General features: G+C 33.6%; 2 protein-coding genes and 1 long non-coding RNA gene across 5 annotated transcripts; 1 reads left to right on the top strand and 2 right to left on the bottom strand.

Annotated features, from left to right (window-relative positions):
- The first annotated feature begins 1324 nt into the window (after positions 1–1324).
- Positions 1325–3329, top strand: LOC146910794 (B3 domain-containing protein At2g36080-like). Its single transcript, XM_085726354.1, has 2 exons — positions 1325–2096; positions 2928–3329. Exons 1-2 carry the CDS (start codon positions 1457–1459, stop codon positions 3197–3199), a joined length of 912 nt encoding a protein of 303 aa, XP_085582480.1. The 5' UTR covers positions 1325–1456; the 3' UTR covers positions 3200–3329.
- Positions 3330–7481: 4152 nt separating this feature from the next.
- Positions 7482–8585, bottom strand: LOC146910793 (uncharacterized). The gene is made up of 2 exons (XR_015019719.1): positions 8446–8585; positions 7482–7585 (listed from the first exon to the last, which is right to left on the bottom strand). It is a non-coding gene; the product is annotated as an uncharacterized LOC146910793 (long non-coding RNA).
- Positions 8586–9798: 1213 nt separating this feature from the next.
- On the bottom strand, positions 9799–14492 carry EMB2735 (embryo defective 2735). Of its 3 annotated transcripts, none has more exons than XM_085727561.1 (5): positions 14380–14492; positions 13904–14017; positions 11239–11404; positions 10998–11157; positions 9799–10246 (listed from the first exon to the last, which is right to left on the bottom strand). In XM_085727561.1, exons 3-5 carry the CDS (start codon positions 11386–11388, stop codon positions 10053–10055), a joined length of 504 nt encoding a protein of 167 aa, XP_085583687.1. In that variant the 5' UTR covers positions 11389–11404; positions 13904–14017; positions 14380–14492; the 3' UTR covers positions 9799–10052. The 3 variants fall into 3 exon arrangements, with proteins under 3 accessions (XP_085583687.1, XP_085583688.1, XP_085583689.1); XM_085727562.1 differs by lacking the exon at positions 14380–14492 and adding an exon at positions 12987–13063 and having other exon boundaries at positions 13904–14182; XM_085727563.1 differs by lacking the exons at positions 13904–14017; positions 14380–14492 and adding an exon at positions 12987–13168.
- Positions 14493–14745: the final 253 nt, after the last annotated feature.

The raw sequence follows: 14745 nt of genomic DNA, 5'->3' as shown, positions 1-14745 counted from the left end.
ACCACTGTAAAAATATGAGTTTTTTTTAATAAGTAGTAAAATGAGAGATGGAAGCAAATAAAAAAAATGGTATTATATAGGCAGGCCGTTGGATCGGATTGGGATGAAATTATGAAGTACTAGATTGTAAGGACTAGTACTGTATGTGGGAGGACTGTAACATGATTTAATGAATTTGAATTTAGAGTTCCATTATTTTTTGACTAGTTAGAGTTCCATTATGAAATGTGATAATTATTTATGTTTGAATTTCCTCTAGTTAAAATTATGTTTGAATTTCCTCTAGTTAAAAAAAAACTATAAGTTTTCTATACCGATGTTTAAATCCTCAAACCGCATTTGTAGAAATATAAAAACATTCCCACAAAATCCTCAAACTAGACTTGTCCCTTTGATACCACTTTCAAATGTGAGTTGGTTCTAACTCAACATTTACAAATTTGGTCTTGTAAAGATGGGTTTGAAATAGCTTATTCTATTTTTAAGTAGGTTTTCATAGAAATTAATTTTTGAAATATAAAGTTAGAATCACTTTTTTAAAATTTATAATAAACTGCATCTTAACATAGAAAATATGTTATTTGAACAACTATTTAGAGTATCCATCATTTATATTCACATACCAAATTTAATAGTATTAACAGTTAAACGTGGGAGAGTGTATTGAAAAAGGCGTCCATTTTTCGAACCGAATTTGTACATTTTAGTCAACTCAAATTGTAGAAGTAAAAAATGTGTTGTTGGGTGTTGCGAATTAACACAGGCAGAAACATAGTTAATTAGTGTGTGATAAATGTGGAGGCCAGGTTGAAATGAATTGAATGGACCCATCACTTGTGTTGTTAGCCAATTTACACTATCACGAGAGAGAAACACTTGTGTGGACCAGGACCAAAGAATTTTGGTTTGGTCACACACACAAGTTTTTTCCTTCTCTCTCTTCTCTTCTCTCTTCTCCATTTTCTCTCTCTTCTCTCTTCTCTTCTCTTTTTTCTCTTTGTGTGATCAAAGAGAACTTGTGTGGACCAGGACCACACAAGATTTTCTCATCACGAGATGCCCCTTATTACAAGTAAATCTCTCATTTCATTATCAATAAACATATACGTTCGGTCCAATTCATTAATTTACTACTTTCACTTTTATTATCTTAATTAGTACTATATGATTTCTCACTCACAAGTGTACATCTTTGGTGAAGCTTATTATACTTGACCACATTATAATTATTTTTTAACCCGTGAGAGACAGTAAGACACGATTAAAGAGGAACAAAGAAACAAAGTACTATATATATAGTACCCAACACACCTAAATAAATATATCCTCCTTCTTCACGTTGTAGTAGTAGTAACACACAACCTTCAACCACTCACGTACTACAAACAAACCACTTCTCTCTCACACCCTCTCTCTTTCAAATCCTCAAATTTTGTTTGAGAAATAGAGAGTAAAAATGTCAATAAACCACACAATACAAGAAACAACATCACTATGGTGGAATCAACAACAACAACAACAAAGAACTCAACAAGATGCAGAAGAAGCTGAACTAGAAGATGATGTGGTTTTAGAATCAATAATGAAACTAAAAACAACAGAAGCATCATCAGAAGAAGAGAAAGAAGCTATGTTCGAGAAACCATTAACACCAAGCGACGTAGGGAAGTTGAACCGACTCGTTATTCCAAAACAACATGCTGAGAGATATTTCCCACTAGACTCAGAAGAAATCAAAGGTTTGTTACTAAGTTTTGAGGATGAGTCAGGTAAGTGTTGGAGGTTCCGGTATTCATATTGGAACAGTAGTCAAAGCTATGTTCTTACAAAAGGTTGGAGTCGTTATGTTAAAGATAAACGTCTTGATGCTGGTGATGTTGTTTTGTTTCAAAGACACCGTGTACATCCTCAACGGTTGTTTATCTCGTGGAGGCGCCGCCATGGTAGTAACTCTACTCCACCGGCTCATGTTAGCAGATCCATCTGTAGTGATGGCAATGGGAATGGGAATAGCACTGTTCCTGTGGGGTGGTCCAGAGAACTCTATCCTGCGCATCCTTATCCTACTCATCATCATCCCTTGTCATACCATGCAGGTTTTTACCTATCCACTATAATCTCTTATATACATTTCTAATTCATCATTCTCTCATATTCAATATTTTACTTAGAGGAGTAATTTTATATTTTAATTTTTTTTAAGAACATCCGTGATAAACAATCGTCTAATACTTCGTTTACTCATGTTTATTTTTTAAAATATTTTATATTAACTTTAATTTAAAAATAAATAAATAAAAATAAGTTCCCTTCCTAAACTTTTCGTCTAAACAATCTTTTATCATTTAAGTTATACTTACTCCACATAGTGCACGAGTAATTAGTCTTAAGATTTGAGTATCACGCTAAAAGACATTTTGCATTATTTAAAAAACAATTACTATGAGAGTAGTAAATAGACTTGACTAGTAATTTGAATTTCCCATGGGTATATATATTGTCAGTAAATTCTATTACAAATTTCAGATGGATGGTCCATTGTGTTGCATGTATGTTTTCTTTTATTTATTTAAACTTTTATTTTATTCTTTTAAATAAAGGGTAACTTCCAGTTATTTGGGACTTGGAGGAATGAGGACACACTAGCTAACATTTGTTTATAATTTCAGAATAATGTGACCTAAAGTGTGTGGCGTGAAGCCTACGCGCGCCTGCTTTTGTTGAATTTAATTTAACATAGTAAAAGTAAAATTAACGTTTTCAACGTTAAAAGGTTGCAGGACATGTTCATTTGTTTGTTTCTTTCGCTTGTTGGGTCTTGATCAATAGAAATTTAAATGCATTTTCCGTATTTATTTATGGTTTTGATTTGATTTTTTGAATTGAAAATGAATGTATGGGCATTTGCACGTGTTGTAATGTGACAGGTGAAGGGTCCCAAAGTCAGAACACAACCACACCTTGTGGAAATAGTTCGAGTACTTCCAGGGTGCTGAGGCTGTTTGGAGTGAACATGGAATGCCAACCTGATAATAATATTAATATTAACAATATTAATGATTCCCAAACTTTGTCACCAGATTGCTCTTATAATATGTCATCAACACAAGGCACAGCTATCCCACAATTCTACCACCACCTCCACCGTCAACCTCCTTCAAATCCTCACCATCACATGCTACGTCAACAACCATATTAGCTAGATTCAATCAATTTCTATAAGACTAGTCAAGACATGCTCCCTCTCCTAACTAGATTCTCTTTTTTTTTTTCTTCTAAGCTTTAGGGTTAAGGTATCCCTTTAATTAATTTTAATTATTATAACTAATGACTACACCCTCCGGTCACTAATATAAGCAAAAGTTTACATTTTAGATTCATTCATTAAATGATGTATATGGTCTTTATTATAGTCCACATACATCATTTAATGAATGAATCTAAAATGTAAATTTTTGCTTATAATAGTGACCGGAGGGTGTATGTCATTGACATGATCAACTGATCCATGAAAGGAACCTTTCTCAATTTATTAGTATATTTAGGTTCACGTTGAAGATTGTAGAGGATCTTTCTTGTCTTAAATTCAGGAGATGCATGTAAATGGAAATAGCTTGTTTATTTCTTTCATAAGATTTTCTTGTTCCCTATCAATCAAGCAAATATTAATTACTACTATGGTGTGAATGCTAGAAGGGACATCTAGAGTTTGATTAGTAATGATTATATTACTAAGCAACCTGGCACAGTGTGAAAACGATGTGTGTGTGTTGTACGTGTATAAATAATAATAAAAAATTAAGTAAAACAAAAGACATAAATGTCGTTACCAATTAATCTGGGTCATGTGATGTAAAAAAAGTTTCATTAAGATTCAGCTTCTTTGAATAATAAGGCTAAGTAAGTAGAATGCAAATTCAATTCCCCCTAAAGTTCCTTCAAACTTTGGAACTAAACTTACATGGATAATCTCATTTTTATGACCAGTTCGTGTAACAAAAAAAAAAAACCTTGTTCGTTGGCCTCAAAAGCCTTGCAATTAAGTATCATTAATCATTATAAAAAATCTTGATGAAATCCATGTTTAAAACTACCTTTTCCGGCAAGAACTCGATCTATAACTTTCCTGAAGCAAATTCAAGAAATGAGAAAGTGTGGAAGTCAACTAAGCAGGTTAGGCTTTCCTTGCGGTAAAGAATAAAGATATTCTCCTAATTAGTGTCTCTTCAAGTCACTCCCAAGTCTCAAGTACTCCATCCGTTTTAAAATGAGTGTCGTTTTAGGTCTTACACACATATTAAAAAATGCAATCATTAAAAGAAAGAGAATAGTTATTTTACCAAATTATCCTTATTAACTATTGGTTAGTTTTAAAAGTAATACTTTGGAAGTAGTGTGCAGAGTATTAATTGGAGGGTACAATTGAAAAGAAAAAGTTATTATTGCATTGGAAACTGAAAGTGACATTCATTTTGAAACAATTTTTTTTGGTTAAAGCGACACTCATTTTAAAACGGAGGGAGTAGTTTATCACTCTTCAGAATCCCGACACTTCATAGTTTTCCTGAATCTCTGGGATTTCTTTCCTCTTTAATCCTATCTCTATTGTGCTCGGGATTTGATCCTCTTTTCTTACTAGAGAAAGAAAAAAAAAAGTAAAATTAAAGTTTAGCCTTTGGAAAACAATTGTAAAAATAGAAATAGAAAATCAGATCACATTAGTTCCTGCATTAGAAATTGCTTTGGGTGTTTAATTTTTTTTTTGTTAGAGATTATGGTATCTCAAATTGGTAGCCCCTGAAAAAACTAATATTTTAAGTGTTTTTAGTGTGAGTGGATTGAGTGTCACATTTTTCACAAGGACTAAAATCATTCTTTACTCATACAATTGTACAATAATGTTAGTGAAAAATGAATTTTTGTCCATAACAGGTACTGGAGTAGTATTAATTTTCATATGTTCCCTCCGCTTTATTCAAGTTGTGCTGGATACCAAGCAAATGTTTGATTAAGCGGTGACTTTTACCATTTTCGTAGTAGTTGATTTTCACATTTCGATAGAAGCTAAATATTGAAGCTTCTCATTTCGCGGTGAAAACGCACATTTTTACAGAAATTTGATCAAGAAAAACGGATCCAAGCACGTTAAATGTGAATATCTCTACCAAAATTTGAATATTGATTTATCACTTCATAAGAGTCTAGTCCCTTCCACTAGATTCAAGATTTGTTGGTTCTCATAAACCAAAATTGACCCATCTTTCCAATGACAAGAAATTAATCGTAAAATCTAAGACAGTAAGATTAACAGTATTCTAAAAGATACTCGGATTAACACTAGATTGCATGAGGGGAAAAAAACACTCCAAGAAAGAAAAAAAATAAAAACATGCACAAAATTACCATTACCCATCACTATAATAGTAAATGTGTTGAAAACTTATTAAGCATGAATTCTTTCATTTATTTGTTTTAAGATCAATCGGCTATCTCAATTTTGAGGATTTAAATTTTGAAAAGCAATATTTTAGTTAAAAATTAAAAAAATATAGCAGCATGTAATGTAAAAATGATCAAAATAAAGTATGACAATTTTATATTATCCATATGTAAATAGCAATAATTAATTATATTTTATTAATTAATTTTTATTGTTTAAAAGAAACAAACTAAGAGCTTACTTTTGGGCAAAATCCCACATTTCGTGGGGTGTGTCAAAAAGTGTATTTAAACATTTTAATCTGTAGTGAAAAATATAGTGGCAGGAAATAACAGTGAGTGGATATGGAATTGCTACAGGTTTTCAAGCAGATGAGAAATCATAAAAGACAGAGACAGGTAGATACGACATCCCAGAAGTGACTCAATTAACCCACTTGTCAGGTTCCTCCCCCCTCAAACACTACCTAAAAAGGGAAAGAGAAATAAATGGTGTTGAGGCAGAAAGAGAAAGAGTAGAAAAACTAGGAAGGAGAAAAGAAACGAAATCCCTGAATTTCATACCAAACTTTCACACCAAAAGAGTAGCAATGAGTAAACCAAAGGCAGGTACGGTGAGTAGTGATGGGGAAAGCAAAGAGAGAGACTGCACCAAAGAGAGAGAGCAGAAGCAAGCAGCAGAGGGGAAGGTGGTATGGTATGGAGAGAAAGGTATTGTAGGACCCACTAACAAAAGATAGGTGACATCATCACAGTGCCTAAATGGAGAATTTAGGCCATTTTGAAATCAGAAATGAGGAATCAATTTTCTACTGTTGGGATTCTGCCTGAAGATTTTTCACAAGGGCTCATCATAATAGACATGGGAGGAGGTAAGGCATGTTCCCAGTGCAGTGATGGTGTGCTGCTATTTGGCATTGGTGGGTAAAGTGAGTGGGTGGGTAGACTTGACTTTTGACTTGAAATTTCACAAAACCAAAATACGTATACTCTAGTGCTAAGCAATAAGCAATAATCAACAAACACAGACCACATGCTACAATATGCTTCCAGCTCAGAAAATAGATTGCACTCACATCTCAGCCTCAAGTAATACTCCCTCCGGTCCTAAATATAAGCAAATTTAACTTTTTAGGTTCATTCAATTAATGATGTATGTGGTTCATATTATGGACCACATACATCATTAATTGAATGAATCTAAAAAGTCAAATTTGCTTATATTTAGGACCGGAGGGAGTATAATGTAAAATAGATTTGCTACTAAAGATAAAAATGTGTTTGGGTGATCATTACCAAAGGGGACACTTTTGGTATATGCTTATGCGGACCCGATGTTTTGAATTTTTGTCTATATGCAAATTTCTCAGCATGTATTCGTGTAATGACAAGGGGGTGGTTATCTTCTGCTCATTTTTCATTTGTCCTTACTTATTATGAGACTTTAAGCATGTGGATGAAAATCAAGTAAAAAATTTGGGCATGTCAACAGGCCATGGTCCCCCACTCTGTTGTGAACAGGCCTGTTTCTTATGGTCTGTCGTAGCAGTTGTAGGTACCAATATGCAAACTACAAACAGCACGCAATGAAAGAAAAGGGAAGAAAGAACGTTTACCATATAATTGACTGGGGTAAAATGTTTAAGCAAAGATGGAAAAAAGAAAAGTAACACCTCAAACCAAGAAAGAGACAAATATATCCCTAAAGAGAAAACAAGCAACACTGTATATCACTCAAGGCTACAATGGATAATCTTTCATTCTTATCTAGCTCTACCCCTGTGTTTGTTTCAAATAGACAATGGGAGGAGATAAACTAAAAAAATAATAATACAATATATTCTCATTTGGTTGTGGAGGGGGAAAAAAATGACATCCATGTCCAAATTTTCTCCCCACTAGTAAACATATACTTACCCACTCATTTCATCTTACTATTTTAAACTTCTCATCAAACGTGGGATTCACAACTTAGTTTAAAACAGTGATTTTTTTTCTTCATAAAATAAAATTAAACAAATTGTCTCTGTATCAATTATTCATTTTCTTTCTTTCCATTTTTCCATAAAAAAATTAACACTAAGCTTCCATGAATCAGGATTCATTGACATGTGTCAAACTTAGCATACATACACCTCCAATAACCCTGTAGAAGACAGACTAAATCAATCTAACCGTAAAATTGAAAGTTCTCGTTAAGTATGTTAAACTTATAAGTATATGATACTTCGCCACATAATCTATTCTAACATATAATATGCCATCTAAAACAAATGAAAATAACTATTATTAAAACATATACCAACGAATGTCTAAATTGTTTGAAGCTTTCTATACTAAGCTAAGCATAGCATGAGTTAATTCCCCATGTACAAAGAGTTAGGGATCCTTTCTCAAATATTGTACAACAGTTAAACGACACTCAAATAGTGTAAATAAGTTTTATCGTTTTACTTTGTTTGCTTACAAAAGGGATGGGGAGAATGAGTGATTGATTTCCACCACTATTCTGCACTTCTTTTCTCATTTTATTCCTTCCCCTATATCTCTCTCTGTATCCCTCCAAACACTGGTGATATGTCTTCAAAGCAAAAAAAATCCAAATTTTGAATACAACTCACAACAGAGGTAATGAGGTATATGATCAGGTGAAGGACACTTTTACTGACTGAAGTTTTTGCTGTGGTACAAACAACTGTTTGTATAGACTACAAGTAGGTGTTAGGAAAATGAGGATGTGACCTGTCAATGAAGTGCTTTTGATCAATGATTCATAGCACTGAATTACCAATAAAGCTCGAATTCCTACCAAGTTAAAAGTCCTTCCCCTTGACTCCCCCTCTCAAAAACAGAAATAAAAGAATAATTCCACAATGTTTGAGGACCCAGAGGAGAGAAGAGCTTCAACTAATCACTGTGTTTAAACAGTGTCTTCATCAAAGCTTTTATCTTCAATCAAGTTGGTGCAGAATAATTATGCAAAAGAACGACAAGAGTGCAGAATACCTTTATGAGTAATCAAATACTGTGTCATGTGATTATTGGGGGCCCATAAAGATTTATACAACAGGCCCATTGAGAATTGAACTATGCTTAAGAAGGAGTCCAATATGTATCAGTGGCTCACTGGCTCTTCAAGTGGGAGGGTCCTCAGATATGCGGTGTTTGGCATTAGCCTCACATAATGGCCAATCAATGAAATGAAAGGATTTGACCTGTAGGAATGGAACAGTTATGATTAATACAGTGGAGATAACATAAAAGGATTTTTTTTCAAGAGAAATAATATATGAGTGTTTCTCTTTATTTCACTCCACGAAACAATACTTTGAAAAGTCAGGGGATTAATCTCACCAATCACCATATTGATAACCGCTGAATCAATAAATCTCTGTCCTCAGGACTAAGCTGATAAGCATATCTAGAACTGGGAAAAAATTAAACAGATTGATCACCAAGCAACACCTTTTCCTGCATTATTTCAAATAGCAAATTGATTGCTATCACTGCATAATAGCAATTTATATGATATGTCAATCTTGTTGATTATTCCCTTCAGTGTCTTCATCATAATGATCCAAAATAATAACTTCAAAAGATTCTCAGCAAATTTGCAGTAAGACAAGACTGAAAATATGATCCCCACCTACAATGTTTAGTACAGGTAAGCCTATAAAAAATGTATTGAAGTAATTACTCTTATCTAAAATAGTAAATCTATTCCCTAATAATTTAGACCAAGAACTGTACATGCAGTTTCATAAGGAGAGGCCAATGTAGCAGGTTTAACACCCAAAAGATGGGGTCAATAATATTATGCGGGGCCTAAATTTATCGTATATTTCACATTATGCAAGTCATTTGTCATCTCAACCTCCCCGATGAAACTAAAACTATTCAACCAACATCTCACAGCCCAATTTGTCTTCCACATACATGGGTAGAAGATGGCATCGTAAAGAATTCCACCTAGAAGAAATATAGCACAATCTACAGTAATTAGCAATAGCCAATGATAACATAGAAACATAGAACCTGGTCCAGAAACAATCGTATTGAAAGCTCATCTTATAATTCATATTTAAACATGTGCATAATGTATTCGTGTATATAGCAGAAAAAAATACAATTGTGACATGTTGATGACTGAATATTTGAAATATCATGGTGACTCTTTTATCCATCCAAAAAAAGATACGGGGAAAATGAAACTCAGACCCCCCACCCCCACAACTTTCATAGAATAGGTAAGCTCAGCAACCATCGACTACAAGATCAAAATCACAATATAAAGACCTAGATATACCATTTGGTAAAGCTGCTAAAGAAGCATGTCATCAACTAATGCTAATGCTCCCATTTTCTGAACAAATATACTATTAACATCACAAATAAGTGCACACAACTTAAAACTTTGTAATACAAAAAATTGCAAAACAAAACAAGTTCTACCACAGGATATTTAGTACCCCAAATACATTATTTAAGAGCATCAAATTATATCTGTTCAATGTGATATACATTCAAACCCTTGAATGAATGGGGACAGACACTACTTTCTGCAAAGCTGCAGCTTGATTCTAGATGACCGGCGGGTCTGCAGGAGAAGAAATTCAAGTTGATTTTTTTGATACATCAGCATCTTCTTCAGTTTTGGAATTTTCTTTCTTCTCCCTAACTTGCTGAACACCCTCTAGGTATCCCTCTATAAAACTCTTCATAGCATCTCTGTATGCAGAAGCTCTAGTCATATATAGACGCTGCAGAGCAGGTCTGAGAGTCTCCATTCCCCCTCTAGCAGCTATAGCTGTATATTACCCATTAAAAGATACATATGGATGGTCAATACAACCATAACAAACTTACAATTCAAAGCAATGATAGGAAAACATAACCATAAAAAATTGTTAAGAAAACCAAAAACAAATATAAAGGAGAGGGAGGTTATAAACCACAAGAATCATCATAGCAATAAAATCTAAAAACAGAGTTTTGCTTCGATAGCAAGAACTAGAGTTTAACTCCGTGCTCCAGGAGTGGCACACAAGGTTTTAATTATGATTCCAGTTGTTGTTTTTGTTGCAATTACATTGCAATCCTTGATATGGAGCAAAATTATGGACAAAGCAGCTAATGCAGTCCTAGTGGTGTGAAGACTTCAAAAACGTTCGGCATTGCAACAACAATTGCAATAACACAAACTGCAATTTTAAACCGTAACATACAAGTTAATGAAAATCTGACTCATTGTTCATGTTCATTGAAGAGTTCTGTTGGCTCAGGGGGGGGGGGGGGGGGGGGTGTAATCATTGACTTGGCGTTCAGCATAATCTTAATTTCTATTGATGTCAGTAAATAGTCCACTGGCTGTATTAGATTTGTGTGAGACATATATGGTTTGATTAAATCATTCAGACAGAGTATAGGTAATTATAAATCATAACTTTTCAATAAGTTTACTGACAAACATCAATGGACTTTAATATAATAATCTTAATTTTAAGAAGTTATTGAATCCAAACGGCATAACAGAATTAAACCAGAGAAAGAGATGGTACCAAGTTCCTCCACTATTGAGAGTTCTTTATCTTTAGCTGTTTTCTTTTGAGCATTAGATTCATCGTTCATTTCATCCGTCTTATAATCGTTTGGCCGAAGATCAGGCCCAATGGCACGAACCCAGCTAGCAGCATAAAGCCTAGTAGCTTTCTTCAAAACCTGAAGACTGAATGTGAGGAAACAGACTAACTCGACAGAATGAAAGTGGGAAGCATTTATTATAAATGGAGAAGGGCATACCCAGATACGCTGCTCCCAGGTCAATTTAGGACGCTTTTTAATGTTTGGAGGATCGGGCAAAGAGGACGGAAAAGCAATTTCTTTGAGATCATAGCGGACGTAGTCATAGAGTTTCCTACACACAACCCTCACTTTAAGTTCGCGTCCCATTGCCCTAAACTAGCAGCTAGCAGAATCACAGCAGTGAGATGGTTAGAGGGGGGAAATGAGACTATGGCTCAACTGAATCAATGATTAAAAACAACCCATGATATAAAAACTAAATGAATAAAATAAGAAAACATTTACATGTTTAAATTATATCAATTAATCTTCCATTTTTTTAAAATTAGTTTAAATTTCAATGGATCGCGTCATCTGATCTCTTTTTACAAATACTAAAAAGTTCATAGCATATAAAGTTCAAAATTTATAAAAGAATAACAAAAACATATTGATATTATACCTTGAAAATCACAACAAATTAATAAGATTTCACAAGCTCATTCTTCAAATTCAAAACCATGAACATGACACAAGGTTCTAATTAAACAAGTGAGGTTTTCACATAACAAGCTCACAAATAAGTTCTAAACATAATTAAACAAAACTGGTTTTATAGTTTGATTACAACACAAGCTCAAAACTAACAAAACTACAATAATCCAGAATTTATTTATGGCCAAAGAGTCAAAGTTGTGTCAAATTTGAACATTTTTTCTTTGGCAGAGAAACCAGAACCTTACTCAAAGTATAAATGTCATTCTAAGATCACAAAGTTCATAAGCTCAATGAAGGTTATAAAGTTCCATCAACAATGACTTCCTAACTATATACATATATAGTTCTACAAAAATATATCTATATATATATATATCCAAATGGTTAATCAACTTCCTATGAGAAAGACTCTGTCATCGAATTATCTAACATTCATAATTATAAACCACTAAAATAGCCACTATCTATAAAAAAAAAAATTAAGAGCAAATGTCAGTATGTTGATTGTTATGTTAGTTTTTTTCTCCTTGCCAAGACTTAAACCCTGGACCTCCAACTCATTAACCCTTAGCTCAAACCAGTTCAGCTACCCAACCCTTAGCCACTATCTAGAATAATATGAAGAAAAGTATTAAGAGAACAAAGAAAACAAAACTAGTCACCTAGTGAGTTGAATAGATAGTATGTAAAGTTGTGCTCAATAAAACCCAGCATGATTCATCCATGCCTTGTATCTTTGGTCCTAGCTAACAATCAAACAATTTTTCTCTCTTAGTTTTTCTTCTCCCAAATTTCAATAATCACTCTTTCTGTTGGTAATGTTGGGTTATTCCAATTCAACGAAATCGCCTAAATAAGACAAACTCATGAACTTTGTTGAAATAACCTAACATTGCCAACCGAAAGAGTGATAGTTGAAATTACCTGCAATATATTCCAAATCTAAGACAGTTCTTGCGAAATATACCAAATACTGGCCTAAATTACCTGCAATGTACTTCTAATTACAGTGATTGTCATAATATTTATTGAGGACATGATTTTGAAAGGAAAATAATCAGTAATTGATATATACAGTTTAGAAGTTAGAACATTATAAGATCAGTTCAAGTAATTCGGAGACTAATAAAAACAAGAAATGAATGGTGAACGGTGCATCAAACCGTAGGTCACACTTCATTAGACATGCTTGGAGTAGTATTATGAAATTTACACAGTAATGTCATAAGGTAAAGGATTAACACTTTGAATTCGAAGTATAAACTCACTTTAAGTGCGTAGCAGAGGGGAAGCAGAATGGAAGAACCTCGATGGTGACTGCACCGGAGGACGCTGCGTAACCACTCTTCGGTGCGGTGGTTCGATTGTCGAAATGTCAGGGGTAAGCAAATACAAAGGTCGTTGAAAATCAGGAAATGGTCAATCTTTTTTAGAATAGTCTTCAGCCACACTGATTGTTACAATCCCAAAGAGACCAGATATGAAAAATTGATAGAAAGAATCCAAAGAAAAGCATAATTGTTTCGAACGAATGATTAAGAATAGGAGAGAGAAATCTACTCCAAGGGCTGTCAATTCACAAAAAATTTCTCCTTTCATATAGAACTGTCAAGTTTGCAAAACGAATTCATCTATCCTTGTTTCTCGTATTTATCTAATCGATATACCTTCTAAACCAACTAACTAGCCTAAATAACCCTAACTACTTTAACTATCTTTTATTCTTTACCTTAACAACATGACTAGGTAGTGGAAAATGCTTTCCTAGAAAACATTAAAAAGACACCACGATGCTATCAAGCTCTCAACAGGGCAAGATCTGAGTAGGGGTTGAACCCATCGTGAATCTATCGCCTTACCTTGCAAATCTCTATATTCTTAATCATTTTTTTTGAAGCCGAAACAAATGCACCCTAAAAACAACTCATTTGAGTAGGGGTTGATTTCTCATGCTATACTCAAAATTAACATAAGAAAACTAATTGAAACATTTCAACAAACACCTTGCATACAAAACTCAATCCTATACCAAAACAATAACTTTATACCCATCAACACTATCAACAGAAACAACAACTCAAGCACCACCACAATAATTTCAGCATTAAAAAAATGCACTTTCCAAACAATAAACTAATCATTGAGCATGAAAATCACAAAACGAAAGAGAGGGTATGTGAGTTACCTTCCTATAGATGGCGGTGCGTTCTCTGACGGAGATGGTAGGCGGTGCTGTAACGTTGGTGAGTCGACGACGGCGAGAGCGGGACTGTCCCGCGGTTCAGAGATGGGAAAATTACTGGAAAAAAATAGGAATGAGAAATACTAGAGTCATTTTGGTGTAAATAGTGCAAGACATATTGAATTAACAGTCATTTTGAGAAAAACATAACTTTCATTTTGATACTTGAATGTGCAAGTGCAATTGTTAATACTGTTAGATCAGTTCTGAACAGACTTGTTTATTTTCATATCAATTCTTACATGTATTTATTTATTGTCATATTAATCTTTATCTAAAAAGTCTTACTGTCAACATTAAATGACTATTTCAACATATCATAGACTACTTTGACTAATAGTGCAAAATCAATGACTATAGAGGTTTGACATGTGCTGAGTTGAACTCCAAAATATACTTCCTTTAGGATTGTTAAGGACCTTGCATAAATGAATCTTGTGGTCATAAATGAATCTTCAGTGCGGTGGTTCGATTGTGCCGGTGATAGGCAGAGTACGACGGAACTAGTGTATGTATAGAGTGGGCTAGAAGCCTATAATGAAATGAGGTCTTTACCACGTCGTTTCATTTAAAATAATAAATAAATTTTAATCAGTAATAAATAAATTATTTTAAATATAACAACTCTTTTTTTTATCAAAATATGACAACTCATATTTTCATATTCATTAAAATAATTGATATATCATCACACCATTAAATAAATAAAAATCCATGAGACATCGTCTATTATTGACATAAGAAAATATTGTCAATCAAATGGAGATGATCTCCCACCTTTGCGA

This window comes from Medicago sativa, chromosome 7 (genome assembly GCF_051527215.1).
Source record: "Medicago sativa cultivar Bolivia chromosome 7, Bolivia_mono, whole genome shotgun sequence".
NCBI lineage: Eukaryota > Viridiplantae > Streptophyta > Magnoliopsida > Fabales > Fabaceae > Medicago > Medicago sativa.
Note: the sequence above shows the minus strand (reverse complement) of the source record. Positions and strands in the feature narration are given on the sequence as shown.

What these genes read in the sequence shown, in the direction of transcription:
- LOC146910794 (XM_085726354.1), top strand. Translation starts at nt 1,457, where the DNA reads ATGTCAATAAACCACACAATACAAGAAACAACATCACTATGGTGGAAT. An exon ending in TCCCTTGTCATACCATGCAG is followed by an intron (nt 2,097 to 2,927) that starts GTTTTTACCTAT and finishes GTAATGTGACAG; the next exon opens with GTGAAGGGTCCCAAAGTCAG.
- EMB2735 (XM_085727561.1), bottom strand. Translation starts at nt 11,388, where the DNA reads ATGGGACGCGAACTTAAAGTGAGGGTTGTGTGTAGGAAACTCTATGAC. An exon ending in CCTGGGAGCAGCGTATCTGG is followed by an intron (nt 11,158 to 11,238) that starts GTATGCCCTTCT and finishes TTCAGTCTTCAG; the next exon opens with GTTTTGAAGAAAGCTACTAG. An exon ending in CTCAATAGTGGAGGAACTTG is followed by an intron (nt 10,247 to 10,997) that starts GTACCATCTCTT and finishes GGTAATATACAG; the next exon opens with CTATAGCTGCTAGAGGGGGA.